We start from the raw sequence: 14738 nt of genomic DNA, 5'->3' as shown, positions 1-14738 counted from the left end.
GAAGGCTTCTCGTATGGATGTGGGATATAGCATAAAAGGGGAAGGAATATAGTTGCTAAGCCTTTGTATATATCCTCAGGCAGAAGAGCTAGAGAATTCAGTAAATCCCTAGGGCTATGTTCAAGGCAAAATCTGCCTTTACTAAAAGCTGGGATTGACCAAAACCATGCTGCACAGTCATTAAAATCCATGACTATGGAATACCTACCATATGCAAAGACCACACTAGGTGCTTTTTCTTAATTTAGGCAAAATACATATAAAATTTACCATTCTAAAGTGTACAATCCAGTGGCATTAAGTATGTTCACAATGTTGTGTAACCATAACCATTATCTAGTTCTAGAACATTTTCATCACAGATGGAAACCCCTTACCTATTAAGCAGTCTCTGGACATTTTATATAATATATGGAATCATACAGTATGTGGCCTTTTGTAACTGCTTTCAATTAACATGATGTTTTTAAAGTTCTTCCATATTATAGCATGTGTCAGTACTTCATTCCTTTTTATGGCTAATATTCTATTGTATGTATATATCACATTTTGTTTATTCATTCATCAGTTGGTGGACAGGTGGGTTGTGTACACCTTTAGGCTAGCTATTGTGAGTAGTAGTAATATGAACATTTTGATGTGGGCATATGTTTTAATTCTTTTGGGCATATCCCTAGGAGTAGAATTTGCGTCTATGGTAATTTTATGCCTAATTTACTGAGGAACCGCCAAACTGTTTCCCAAGCAGCTGTATCATTTTACATTTCCACCAGCAATGTATGTGGGTTCAAACTTCCCTACATCCTCACCAATGCTTATTATGTCATTCGATTGTGTGAGTGGTATATCATTGTGGTTTTGATTTTTTTTAAATTTCTTTATTGATTAAGGTGTTACATATGTGTCCTTATCCCCCCTTTGCCCCCACCCCACCCCCACTCATGTCCTCACCCCCCTGTTGTCTGTGTCCATTGGTTAGGCTTGTATGCTTGCATATAAGTCCTTTGGTTGATCTCTCCCCCGTGGTTTTGATTTTTATTTCCCTAGTGGCTAATGATGTTGAGCATCTTTTCATGTGCTGGTTGATCATTTGTATATCTTCTTTGGAGAAATTCCTATGTATGTCCTTTGCCTATTTAATTGAATTGTTTATCTTTTTGTTGTTGAGTTGCAGGAGTTCTTTTTATAGATATTAGAACATTTTCAGATATATGATTTGCAAATATTTTCTCTGTGTAGATTATCTTTTTACTCTTTATAGTGTTCTTTGAAGCACAAAAGTTTTAAATTTTGGTGAGTCCAGTTTATCTGATTTTTCTTTTGGTGCATGTGCTTTTGGTGTCATATCTAAGTAATCATTGCAATATCTAAGGTCATAAAGATTTACCCCTCTGTGGTCTTCTAAGAGTTTTATAGTTTCAGTTCTTATATTTAACTCTGATTCATTTTGACTTATTATATATATATGTGTATATATATATATGTACATATATATACACAAAAAATGTACTTTATATATATACAATATATATATGTGTATATGTGTGTGTGTGTGTATGTATATATATATATATATATATAATGTATATATGGTGTGAGGTAAGAGTGAAACATTTTTTTGTGGTTGGATGTCCACCTGGCCCAGCACCATTTGTTGAAGAGACTATATAAATTTGCACTTGAAAAATAATCCGGACTAGAAATCTCTACTTTTTTTCCATTCAGCTCTAATACTTGAATAATTCACTTGGGATTACATCTTCCTCATAAATTTAGATTTAACCACTAAGATATAGATTCAAATTAGTTCTGAATCACCCTGGACAGCGTCGCTCAATGGTTGGAGTGTCGGCCCGAGCACCTCAGATTGGTATTTCACAGGATATAAATATACACTGTAACCTCACAAATCTTACTTTCTTCAGATGCCATTATATTGGGTGACATATACTGCTATTGAAATTGGTCTTTCTGAAAAGGCATTGGAGTCTGGTAAGAGATCCTGAAATGATCTTTTGTAGGACAGATCAAGATGAGAGCTCAGTCAGCATCTGAATATAAAGATATTTTCTTGCCATAGCCGGTTTGGCTCAGTGGATAGAGTGTTGGCCTTTGGACTGAAGGGTCCTGAGTTGAACCCTTGTTCAATATCCTCTACATTGAACAATTTTAATATTGGGTCTTTGTCAGATAATACTTTTTCTAAAATAATACGTTGATGAAAAATGTTCCTGAATATTAAAGCCTACAGGTTAAGTTGACTATAGGGGCTTCAGTATAGACCAGCTAAACTCTGCAATGAAGTTATTACTGGGAATTGCTAGTTGGCTGTGTTGTTACATATTGCTTAACGATTACCTGTAAATTTTAGGAGATAGTGTCCTGAATGGTAGCCATTTATCTGCTTACACACTAAGCCTTTTTGAGATTCATTTTCTTGTTTGACTTTATCCAGAGGACAGATGATTTCAACATTTTGGACAAGCACAAGCACAGTGGTATCACAGATGAGAACCATGATGCCAATCTAATTCTTTTGGTAGATAGTCTTTTTTTTTTTCTTCTCAAAGCTTCAGATATCTCCTGTTGATGTTTTAAAATTTCACAGTGATGCACCTTTTTGTGGGTTATTTTCTGTTATTCATTGCTCAGTATTAGGAGAACCTTCACAATCTAAAAATATGTTCTTTCCTGGGAAGTTTTCGTCTTTTCTGGGAAGTTTTCTTCTAGTGTCTTTGAGTATTTCCATTCCTCTCCTTTTTTTTTCTTTTTATTAAATTAATCTTTATGGCATTTCTCTTTATTGAACTGCGATGACTTGGCTTTTCTCTCATGTTTTCTGGTTGTTTGACTTTTTCCTTTGCTTCCTGAAAGATATCCTTGAATCTATTTTTTAGTCCTTTTATGAACTTTTATAGTCCACAATCATGTTTTTAATTTCTAAGAATCTTTTTGTTCTCTGCCCTCTGCTCTTTCACAGTAGTCTATTTCTGTTTTACCATTGCAAAAGTTATCAAATGTCTATTGGGTTACTTATTAGAATCTTTCATTCTAGTAATTCTTTCATTCCCTGAATTATTATTTCTATTCATCTTAATTCTACTCTTTTGTGCTAGTAATTTTCCTAAGGTACCTGGTGAGCCTGGTTATCCATTCAGATTTATGAAAAGGCCTGGCTGGATTACTGTAGAAAACTGTTATGGGTTTGTTTCTCTACAGGTCTTTCCCTTCTGTACTCTGAGAAGGACCCTTAAGTTGATAGGCCTCACTCTACGGCAGGGGTCCTCAAACTTTTTAAACAGGGGGCCAGTTCACTGTCCCTCAGACAGTTGGAGGGCCGGACTACAGTTTAAAAAAAACTATGAACAAGTTCTTATGCACACTGCACATTTCTTATTTTGAAGTAAAAAAACAAAACGGCAAAAACACCCGCATGTGGCCTGCGGGCCGTAGTTTGAGGATGCCTGCTCTGTGGTATGTGGTCAGGGAGTAAGGGGACAGATTTGCAACCCACTTCCCCAAATAAAAGGATTGTGTTTCTGGGTGGCCAATCTCCCATACGTGGTTGAACTTTTGCCCAGGTAGATCGTTCAGTTTCTTTCCATAGCAGTGCTCTGTTTGTGTATTTTATTTGGAGAAATACCTATTCAAGTCCTTTGCCCATTTTTTTAATTTTAATTTTTATTACAGTTTAAAATTTTATTTAGCCTTATCAAAACTTGTTTTTTCAACTTAAATTGAGGTGGTATCAGTGTGTGTTTGTTAAGATAATTTTTAAATTTTCAGTTATAGTTGATATACAATATTATATTAGTTTCAGATGTACAACCCAGTGATTAGACATTTATATAACTTACAAAGTGATTATTCCAATAAATCTAGTATCCATCTGACACCATATATAGTTATCACAATATTATTGACTATATTCCCTATGATGTAGTTTATAACCCAGGACTATTCTGTAACAATTTGTACTTCTTAATTTGTATGTCAAAAAGTTTTCTGTATCTATGAATCTATTTCTCTTCTGCTTGTTTATTTTGCTTTTTATTTATTTATTTTAAATAAATCTTTATTGTTCAGATTATTACAGGTGTTCCTCTTTCCCCCCCCCCCATACTTCCCCTCCACCTGATTCCCCACCCCACCCATGCCCTCACCCCCCACCACTCTTTATCCATCGGTGTAAGACCTTTGTCCAATCTCTTCTCACACCCTTCAGACCCCCTTCCCCCTAAGAGTTGTCAGTCCACTCCCTTTCTATGTCCCTGATTCCATTATATTCACCAGTCCATTCTGTTCTTCAGACTTTTTATTCACTTGCTTTTTAGATTCACTCATTGGTAGGTATGTATTTGATGTCTTTTTGTTGTTCATAATTTTTATCTTTACCCCCTTCCTCTTCTTGCTCTTCTTAAAGAATACCATTCAGCATTTCATGCAATCCTGGTTTGGTGGTGATGAACTCCTTTAGCTTTTTCTTATCTGTGAAGCTCTTTATCTGACCTTCAATTCTGAATGATAGCTTTGCTGGGTAGAGTAATCTTGATTGTAGGTTCTTGCTGTTCATCACTTTGAATATTTCTTGCCACTCCCTTCTGGTCTGCATAGTTTCTGTTGAGAAATCAGCTGATAGTCGTATGGGTACTCCCTTGTAGGTAACTAACTTTTTCTCTTGCTGCTTTCAAGATTCTCTCTTTGTCTTTTGCCCTTGGCATTTTAATTATGATGTGTCTTGGTGTGGTCCTCTTTGGATTCCTCTTGTTTGAGGTTCTATGCGCTTCCTGAACCTGTAAGTCTATTTCTTTCACCAGGTGGGGAAAGTTTTCTGTCATTATTTCTTCTAATAGGTTTTCAATATTCTGCTTCTCTCTTCTTCTGGCACCCCAAAAATTCGGATGTTGGTACGCTTAAAGTGTTCCCAGAGGCTCCTTACATTATCTTCATATTTTTGGATCTTTTTTCTTTTTGGTTGGGTGTTTTTGGTTTCCTCATATTTTTTGTTTCCTCTGGTTGGGTGTTTTTTGTTTCCTCATATTTCAGATCTTTGGTTTGTTTCTTGGGGTACGTTGATCTACAGTTGAGTTTCTGTATATTCTTTATTTCAGACAGTGTATGCTTAATTTCTGACTGGTCCTTTTCCATTATTTTGACATTCTCATTGAGGTCCTTGAAGTCCTCATCAAGTTTCTCCACAGTTTTTAGAAGATTCTTGAGTAACCTTATAAATGTGGTTTTGAACTCTATATCATCCCATAGTTTACTTTCCTCCATTTCTTTCATTCGTGACATGTTTCTGTGCCTCTGCATTTTGGCTGCTTCCCTGTGTTGATGGAGCGGCTTTGTGTGGTAGGTGACCTATAGAGGCCGGTAGCTCAGCCTCCCCAATCACCTGAAGTGGACGGTCTTGGTGCACCCCTTTATGAGCTGAGTGCAAAGTCTTGGTGTAGTTAAGCCTTGGTTGCTATTGGTACCCTGGAAGGAATTGTCCTCCAGGCCAATTGGCTGTAGGGACCTGCTGTGTTTATAACTGCTGCGCTGGAGACATGCTTCTGGTGCAGGACTTGTTTCACTGGGGCTTTGGTGCTCTCTGAGTCCGCCTCCTGACTGTGTCACTTATGGATGTGAGGAGTTGAGGTCTGTGTCTCACACTGACCACAAGGTTCACTGGCTTTTGGATCTCCAATGGGGTGCAGGTCAGCTACTGTCTGAGGCCACCCTGTAGGAGCTACAGGAGAATTCCAGTCTTCTCCTCCCTGCTTGGGATTTGGAGATTTTGGAGCTGTCTGAACTGGTTGCTAGGTTAGGCGGCACTCCATTCATATGCAAAAGCCGCTGCTTGGAGCTTGGGTGAGTTTGTAGGTTGTGCGGGGCAGGGTCTCAGGGCGTCACTAGGCTAGGGCATTGCAAACAGCAATGGCTGGGAGCCAGCCTTCCCACGTCTCTGACCGCGACCCCGCATCTCGCGCCCCAGCGCCGCAAACAACCACTCCTCCGCACAGCTCTGCAAGCAAGCCACCCTCATTTTCCGACCCGATGGCAAACAGTCCAGAGACAGAGAGGCATCGAGGATGCTTCTCCCCGTAGGAGTCTGGGTCCCAAGCGCTTCCCCTTTGGTTTGAAGAAAGCAATGCCCGCTGCCAGCTGGGATCTGCCTCCAGCCCCTATCTCGTGCGCACGCGCCCGGTACCTCAGTTTTTCAGCGTTTGTGTCCTGAACGCTCCTCTCCTTTTCCGTCTAGTTGTGGTGCCTCCTTTCAGCCAGCCCTCCCGTGGCTCTGGGTGATAGAGGCTCTGTTCTTTAGTTGTAGCTCTGAAATTGTTGGGCACGGCCGCAGATTAGGTGTTCACCTACGCCGCCATTTTGGGTTCTCGCCTCTATTTTGCTTTTTAGATTCCACGTATAAGTAAAATCATATGGCATTTGTCTTTCTCTGTCTGACTTATTTTATTCAGCACACTACCCTGTAGGTCCATCTTAAGCACCAAGTTATATTATGAATGACTTCTTTGGGTTCATTCATTGCTATAAAAAATATTATCCTAAGTGGTCAAGGAAGATTAGAATCCAGATTATTGTTCCAAAGAGCTTTGTGCTCAATTTCCTTTTCTACCTTTGTCACCATCAGATGTGCTGGAGATGAGCTTGTTGAATTAAGCACTGTAAATGTTAAACCACAAGAGGAACAACGTATTAAAGGCTCCTGGGTAAACAGAAACACTAGCATTTAGTACAGAGAAGGTGGAAGAGTAACTTTTATCTCTTCTGTTAGTAAACATCTTAAAGGCAGGAATCAGATTTCTTGAGTTTATATTTCTTTATATACTTATTACCCAGATTTACCAGTTAACATTTTGCCACATAATTTGGTGTTTATTTCCTATAACAAGGACCTTCCCATACCAAAATCAAGAAATTTAGCATTTTGATACAGTACCATTTTATAATATTTTATATTCTGTATGGTCATATTTCATTTTTACCTATTGGTTCCGTAATGTCCTTCATAGCAATTTTTCTTCTAGTCTAGGATCATGCATTGAGTTTAGTTATATGGCTCATTAGTCTCCTTGGATCTGAAACAATCATGACTTTCTCTGTCCTTCATGACATTGGTAATTTTGAAAAGTATAGCACAGTTATATTGTAGACAACTTTACATTGGCACAGAATATCAAGAAGTTTTCTTTTTGAAATACTTATTGAACATTTTTGGGAGAAAACCTTGCTTTCAAAATGTTTAATATTGGAGCCCTGGCTGGTTTGGCTTAGTGGATAGAGCATCAGTCTGCGGACTGAAGGTTCCCAGGTTTGACTCCGGTCAAGGGCACATGCCTGGGTTGCAGGCTCAATCCTCAGTAGGAGGAGTGTAGGAGGCAGCGAATCAGTGATTCTCTCTCATCATTGATGTTTTTATCTCTCTTTCCCTCCCTTCCTCTCTGAAATCAATAAAGATTTTTTTTTAAAGTTTAATATTGGAAATAAATGTGCTTTTAGAAAAAGACATGCTTTGACTTACAGACTTAGATTTAAATCACAGTTCTGCTACTCAGTAGCTTTGTAGCATTGGGCAAGTTACTTTATCTCACTGACTCAACTTCCTCAGTTCTAGAAGGATATAGGTAAAATGTTAGAATTAAGAAATGAGATAATGTATATAAACAGAGCAGCATATAATGTGTATAAAGTGAGAGGTAATTAATAATACTCCAATATAACTTCCAAGTTGTGAGTAGATAGCTACTCTTGCCATGTTTGAAGGTTAAATAGACCTCTAACTCTAGTCTGTAGAAGATAATGGAGAAAAAAACAGACTCAGAGCAAGGAAGTCTGGAAATCAGTTTGTTACATTTTATTCTTTCCTTGGACTTAAGCATTGCCTAAGAGTTATTTGTATGTCATAGTGCTGTAGATCTTCCTGTTCATTCTCCAAACTTAATAACTAAGTACAAAATGGTAATGTTCAAGGAATCATTTACAGGGACAACTGAGTATTTGCTCGTTGGTGGTTTATTGACGTAACCTGTGTGCTGAATTCACTGGAATGTGGCAAAGTTAAATCTGGCTTCTTCCACTCCTAACTTGGTGCAAGAAACACTTGGCAGCTATTAAAGTGCTATTCTTTGCAGTTATTTAATATAATTTGCCACAGAAGTAAATTCCAGAAGGTAATATCCTTGCTAGGAGTTCATGCCAAGGGCTAATGGTCTCTAACTCAAGGTGATTCTCTTGGCAGCCGGGAAGATTTCCAGCGGATTCCAGAACTTGCCATCAACCCATTGGGGGACCGGATCATCAATGCCTTCTTTCCAGAGGGGTGAGTCCCTGCAGTTATTTGGCTTACTTTCTGAGGTTGATCTGGAATAATGATGTTGGTTGTGTCATCTCAGACCACAATCCTCCTGATTATATTGAACATCCCTAATTTGGTCATATCTAGAATATGCCTTTTCTTCTACCCTCCTCCCTTTTTAAACTTTAAACAGGTATATGGGCCCATCTTTAAAATTCTGTTTTTAATCCCTGTTTATATATTTTTTAAATTATTTTTTAAATCCTCACCTGAGGATGTTTGCTTTTTATTGATTTTTAGAGAGAGATGAAAGGGGAGAAAGAGAAACATTGATGTGAGAGAAACATTGATCAGTTGCCTCCCATACATGCCCCAACCGAGGATCAAACCAGAAACCTATGTATGTGCCCTGACTTGGAATCAAACCTCCAACCTTTTTAGTATACAGGACAACACTCCAACCAACTGAGCCACCCTGCCAGGACTAATCCTGTTTATCTTCGATATAAAACTAAACTCTTTAAAAATGTTATTTGGAAATTATTTCAAATATACAGAAAAGTTGCAAAAATTGAAAATAGTGCAAAGGACACCTGATCTTTTACCCAGACACATCTATTGTTATATTGTTGTTAACATGTTGCCTCATTTGCATGTACTTTCCGTCTTTCAGTCCAAACCAATAAAAATATAATCAAGCTGAAACCGGTTTGGCTCAGTGGATAGAGCGTTGGCCTGCGGACTGAAGGGTCCCGGGTTCGATTCTGGTCAAGGGCATGTACCTTGGTTGTGGGCACATCCCCTTTGGGGGGGGTGCAGGAGGCAGCTGATCGATGTTTCTCTCTCATCGATGTTTCTAGCTCTCTATCCCTCTTCCTTCCTCTCTGTAAAAAATCAATAAAATTTATTTTAAAAAATATATATATATATGTATATAAAACCAAGACACAGACATAATTATGCGTTTTCTAGTAGCCACATTTAAAAAATAAAAATTAACAAGTTAAATGAACTTCAGCAATATATATTTTATTTAATGTAATATATTCAGAGTATCATTCAATATGTAATTAGTATTTTAAAATTATTAATATATTTTAACAATCTTTTTTAAAATATGTTTTTCAAATTCAGTGTGTAATTTACACTTACAGCACCTACCAAATGCTATCTATAATAATAAAAGCGTAATATGCCAATTAGACCGAACAGCCAAACGACCTTCCGGATGTCATTTCAGACGAATCTGCCACGGCGGGGGCCGAAGCAGAGGTGGTTAGGGGCAATCAGGCAGGCAGGCGAGCAGTTAGGGGCGATAAGGCAGGCAGGCAGAGTGGTTAGGAACAATCAGGCAGGCAGGCAAGCAATTGGGGCAATCAGGCAGGCAGGCGAGCAGTTAGGAGCCAGTGGTCCTGGATTGCGAGAGGGATGTCTGACTGCCGGTTAAGGCCCAATCCCACAGGTATCCCTGAGGGATTGGGCCTAAACCGGCAGTCAGACATCCCCTGAGTGGTCCCAGATTGCGAGAGGGTGCAGGCCGGGCTGAGGGAACCCCACCACCACCACCACTACCCCTCCATCCATGAATTTCGTGCACCAGGCCTCTAGTTTTAATGTATTATTTATATTCCAATTTTATCAGTTCATCCAATAATCTCCTTTATAGCACTTTTCCCCCCTTTAATAACAGAATGCAGTCTGGGTCAGTTGTCATGTATCTTTAACCTTCTTTAATTTGGATCATTTGCACAACCTTTGTTTCTTTTTGTGGGTTTTATTTTGTTTTGTTAGTATTTTTTTACAACTAAGAATTCAGTCTTTGACTAAGAATACAGTCGTCCCCACCACATACGCACTTACTTTCTCAAATAGATTTGGGTTTGTTTAATGTAAAACTAGGCTGTTGATATGCTTCACTACTAATAGACTGCCTTCAAAGTACTGAGTCAATATTTATTGATTTGATTAGGTACCTTTTCATGAATAAAGTTAATCACATAATCTTGTTTTAGGTAATCGTTAACAGTCTCTTCCTGGTTCCTTGTGGCTTGTCTATATGACCCAAAGGACTTTAAGAAGTTATATGAAAAAAAAAAAAAAAGAAGTTTTATGGTTGCCAGTTCTTAGTCTCATACTTAATGAGACTAAGTATCAGTGAGGACACTATCACATAAAATGCCTGGAGAAATTTTAGAACTCTGAATTGAGAGTAAAGGAATTTGCAAAAGTTGAGAAGTTGGATACTCAGTAAATCTAGTAAATAGAGGAACACTAGCAGCCAATTTACATGAAGGCAGGAATATGAAGACAGACCTGCTCTTTCAGATTCATGTTGACCGTGAGTAATCTGCTACCCTTCCTCATTTCCCCCCATTTCTCTCCCTGAACTGCCCTGTTTGTTTTAGGTGTGGTTTTTCCACTTCTTCTTTTAGCTCTTGCAGAGCAATGAACTTCTCCAGAGAGAGCTTTCACAGCTATGTTTCATATTCAGATATTTTGCAATGAAAAGTAAACCCTATAGAGTCATTTTGCCAACTTTTTTTCAGAGTTCCTCAGTCACCCTTGATTATTTGAAGAAGCAGCTTGTGGAAAGCTGTTTTGTAAGGCCAAATCACCTTTGTTGTAACTACAGTATCGCCCGCCATCCTACCCAGGGATCTACTGCTAAGGACAATAGGCAGATGTACATGAGGAAGCTGAGGCCCACACTGGGGTGCACTGCTAAGCTGTTAGCAAGCTGCACCTCTGCTTCTTGCTCTTTCTAGTAAGATATAAATATCTGGCTTACAAGGTATGTTTTTTGTCTAGTCTTTTGCATGTTTTATTGATTTTTAGAGAGAGGGGAAGGGATGGGGGAGAGAGAGAAACATTGATGCAAGAGAGACATCAATCGGTTGCCTCCCATTACACACCCCACCCAGGGATCTAACCTGCAACCCAGGTATGTGCCCTGACTGGGAATCAGTGTACAGGATTATGCTCCAACCAACTGAGCCACACCAGCCAGGGCTGGAATCCTTTTTTTTAAACTATGAGATTTGAGCTCTGGCTGGTGTGGCTCAGTTGGTTGAGCGTCATCCTGTGCACTGAAAAGTCACCAGGTCAATTGGTCAGGGCACATGTCTGGGTTACAGGTTGGAGACCTGGTCAGGGTATGTGTAAGAGGCATTTGATAGATGTTTCTCTCTTTTCCTCTCTCAAAAAATATCAATTAAAAAATTGTATTTAAAGAATGAGATTTGCCCCATCGGTGTGGCTCAGTTGGTTGAATGTCATCCAATGCACACACCGGGAGGTCACTGGTTTGATTCCCGGTCAGGGCACATACCAGGGTTGCGGATTTGATCCCCAGAGGGAGCCATATAGGAGGCAGCAAATCAGTGTTTCTGTTTGAAAGTGGAACATTGGTATATAGTCAATGTTTTATTGTTGTTATTAATCTTCACCTGAGGATATTTTTCCATTGATTTTTAGAGAAAGTGGAAGGGATGGGGAGAGACAGAGAGAAAGAAACATCGATGTGAGAGAGACACATTGATTGGTTGCCTCCTGCATGCGCCCCAACCAGGGCCAGGGATGGAGCCTGCAACCAAGGTAGGTACCCTTGACCAGAATCAAACCCAAGACTCTTCAGTCTGAGAGCCGACACTCTATCCACTGAGCCTAACTGGCTATGGTCATATTTAGTTACTTTTAACTCAGAGACATTATGGCAGTAAAATATGTACTTATTAACCTGTTTGTTCTGGCATATAACTCAAATCTTTATTTCATATTTCTTGATTTCTCAGATCTTATTTTTTTAAATATATTTTTTATTGATTTTAGAGAGGAAGGAAGAGGGGAGGGAGAGAGAGAAACATCAATGAGAGAAAATCATTGATTGGCTGCCTCATGCAAGCCCTCCACTGGGGATCAAGCCCAAAACTCCAGCATGTACCCTTGAATGGAATCGAACCCAGGACCCTTCAGTCTGCATGCTGATGCTCTATCCACTGAGCCAAACTAGTTAGGGCAGATCTTACATTTTTTACAAGATACTGCTCCATTAGTAGTATAGCTACCTTTAAGAACTAAAGGTTATTCTTTAGAACAGTGGTCGCCAATCGGTGGTCTATGAGGTCCAAAAGGTTGGCGACCGCTGCTTTAGAAGGTTGTACCTTTAGAAGGTCTATAAAGACCTGCCATACTTCATCTGATCAATGAGACACACAAAGACTGGGATTTTTTCTTAGGAACGAGGCAACTGTTCTTTCCAGTACTGCCCTAGACCCGTGGTCGGCAAACTGCGGCTCGCGAGCCACATGCGGCTCTTTGGGCCCTTGAGTGTGGCTCTTCCACAAAATACCATGGCCTGGGCGAGTCTATTTTGAAGAAGTGGCGTTAGAAGAAGTTCAAGTTTAAAAAATTTGGCTCTCAAAAGAAATTTTAATCCTTGTACTGTTGATATTTGGCTCTGTTGACTAATGAGTTTGCCGACCACTGCCCTAGATAAATAACTATGTCACATGGAACATTCTTTTATTTATTTATTTATTTTTATTGATTTTGTACAGAGAGGAAGGGAGAGGAATAGAGAGTTAGAAACATCGATGAGAGAGACACTGATTCACCTGCCTCCTGCACACCTCCTACTGGGGATGTGCCCGCAACCAAGGTACATGCCCCTGACCAGAATCGAACCTGGGACCTTTCAGTCCGCAGGCCGACGCTCTATCCACTGAGCCAAACCGGTTAGGGCTCTTTTTTAATATTAAAGAACATTCTTTATTTATTCAAATTTTAGAATTATTTCTTAAAGGATTATTGAGTGGCCTGCAGTACATTAAAAATTTTTTTCTCAGCCGAAACCGGTTTGGCTCAGTGGATAGAGTGTCGGCCTGTGGACTGAAAGGTCCCAGGTTCGATTCCGGTCAGGGGCATGTACCTTAAAAAATATTATTAAGAAAAAGATTTTCCATAGTATGCTTTAACCTTAAAATATTACTAGGTATATGTGACTGCAGGGGAGACATAGGTGATGGTTGGAATTCATTCAGTTGAAATGATTACCTTGCTGCTGCTGCTGCTGCTGCTGCTGCAGATTCCAAAGCAGTGAGTTTGTTTTTAAAAATACTTTTTTTAAAATTGATTTCAGAGAGGAAGAGTGAGGGAGTGAGAGATAGAAACATCAATGCTTACCTCACAAGGTTGAGGTGAGGTTTAAATGTAGATATTTATGAAAACTGAAGTACTAGTACTGTGCATATTGTTGGATGGACTTCCATGCCATTTTAGCTTAAGCTATTGCTAATAAATTGAATTCATAAGAAATTATCACCCTGTTTGACATGGTGTTCTGTTTGTTATATTTCCCAATCAGAGAGGACCAGGTAAACTTTCGTGGATTCATGAGAACTTTGGCTCATTTCCGACCCATTGAGGATAATGAAAAGAGTAAAGATGTGAATGGACCAGAACCACTCAACAGCCGAAGCAACAAACTACACTGTAAGGAGCTAAAGTCTTCTGGTTTAAAACATTTGCTTTTCATTTCTTACAGATTACTTACTCATTCATTTATTCAACAAACAAGAGTATGGTGGTTAAGAGCTCAGACCCTGGAGCTAAACTGGCTGGGTTTGAATCCCAGCTCTGCCATTTTGGACCATGTGACTTTGGGCAAATTATTCAAACTCTTTGGGCCTCGGTTTCCTCTTTTGTAAAGTGGAAGATTAAAGGATTTCACCTAGTGATGTTTGTGAGGATTAAATGAGTTAACATATGTCAGGTACTTCAAATAGTGCCTGGCAATGAGTTGGCTACTAATATTACTCATAAGTCATAGAATGCCTACTGTGTACCAGGAACTGTAGTAAGTGCTAGAATGACAGCAATGAAAAAGATCCAGCCCCGTCTACGGCCATACCACCGTGAACATATCCGATCTCTGATCTTGGAAGCTAAGCAGTGTCAAGCCTGGCTAGTGCTTGGATGGGAAAAAGACCCAGGCCCACCTGTAAGGAATGACAATCCTCAGCTCATCTTAGAATTTGATAGGTATTAGATATGACTCAAGTGGGAGTGGACAGCTGGGTTTGTGCAAGATTAAATTTTGTCCCCATGCCTTTTGCCTCCTTTCCTTGGATGTTTGTTAGATTTCCCTCTGTCCTTGTTGGTTCATGTATAATATTGCCCAATCTCTTACAAAACTTCTCTAAGAAATTAAAATGTAATTTCTCTTTTCATTTAACACAGTCACAGTTGGGATTGAAATTATGTTGAATTGATTGAATTCAAGCTTCTCTTCAAGGATTCACAGTGGTATACAGAGAGGTCTGTGAAAAGACTTTTTAATATTGAAACAAATATAGATGAATTATAGACTATTGTAGACTATCATGCCAAATGTACATATATTTCTTAAATGGTGCATAAGACTTAAAATAAACTTTTTATTTGT

General features: G+C 39.1%; 1 protein-coding gene across 1 annotated transcript in view; it reads left to right on the top strand.

The window, feature by feature from the left end:
- Window positions 1-14738, top strand: part of CHP1 (calcineurin like EF-hand protein 1) — a 44010-nt gene that overhangs the window by 17178 nt on the left and 12094 nt on the right. Inside the window, exons 3-4 of the mRNA XM_008143021.3 lie at window positions 8240-8320; window positions 13659-13786. Of these exons, the coding sequence (XP_008141243.1) occupies window positions 8240-8320; window positions 13659-13786 (209 nt within the window). The remainder of the gene's footprint in view (window positions 1-8239; window positions 8321-13658; window positions 13787-14738) is intronic.

This window comes from Eptesicus fuscus, chromosome 5, assembly GCF_027574615.1.
Source record: "Eptesicus fuscus isolate TK198812 chromosome 5, DD_ASM_mEF_20220401, whole genome shotgun sequence".
NCBI classification, from domain to species: domain Eukaryota; kingdom Metazoa; phylum Chordata; class Mammalia; order Chiroptera; family Vespertilionidae; genus Eptesicus; species Eptesicus fuscus.
This window is presented reverse-complemented; position numbering and strand designations above follow the sequence as displayed.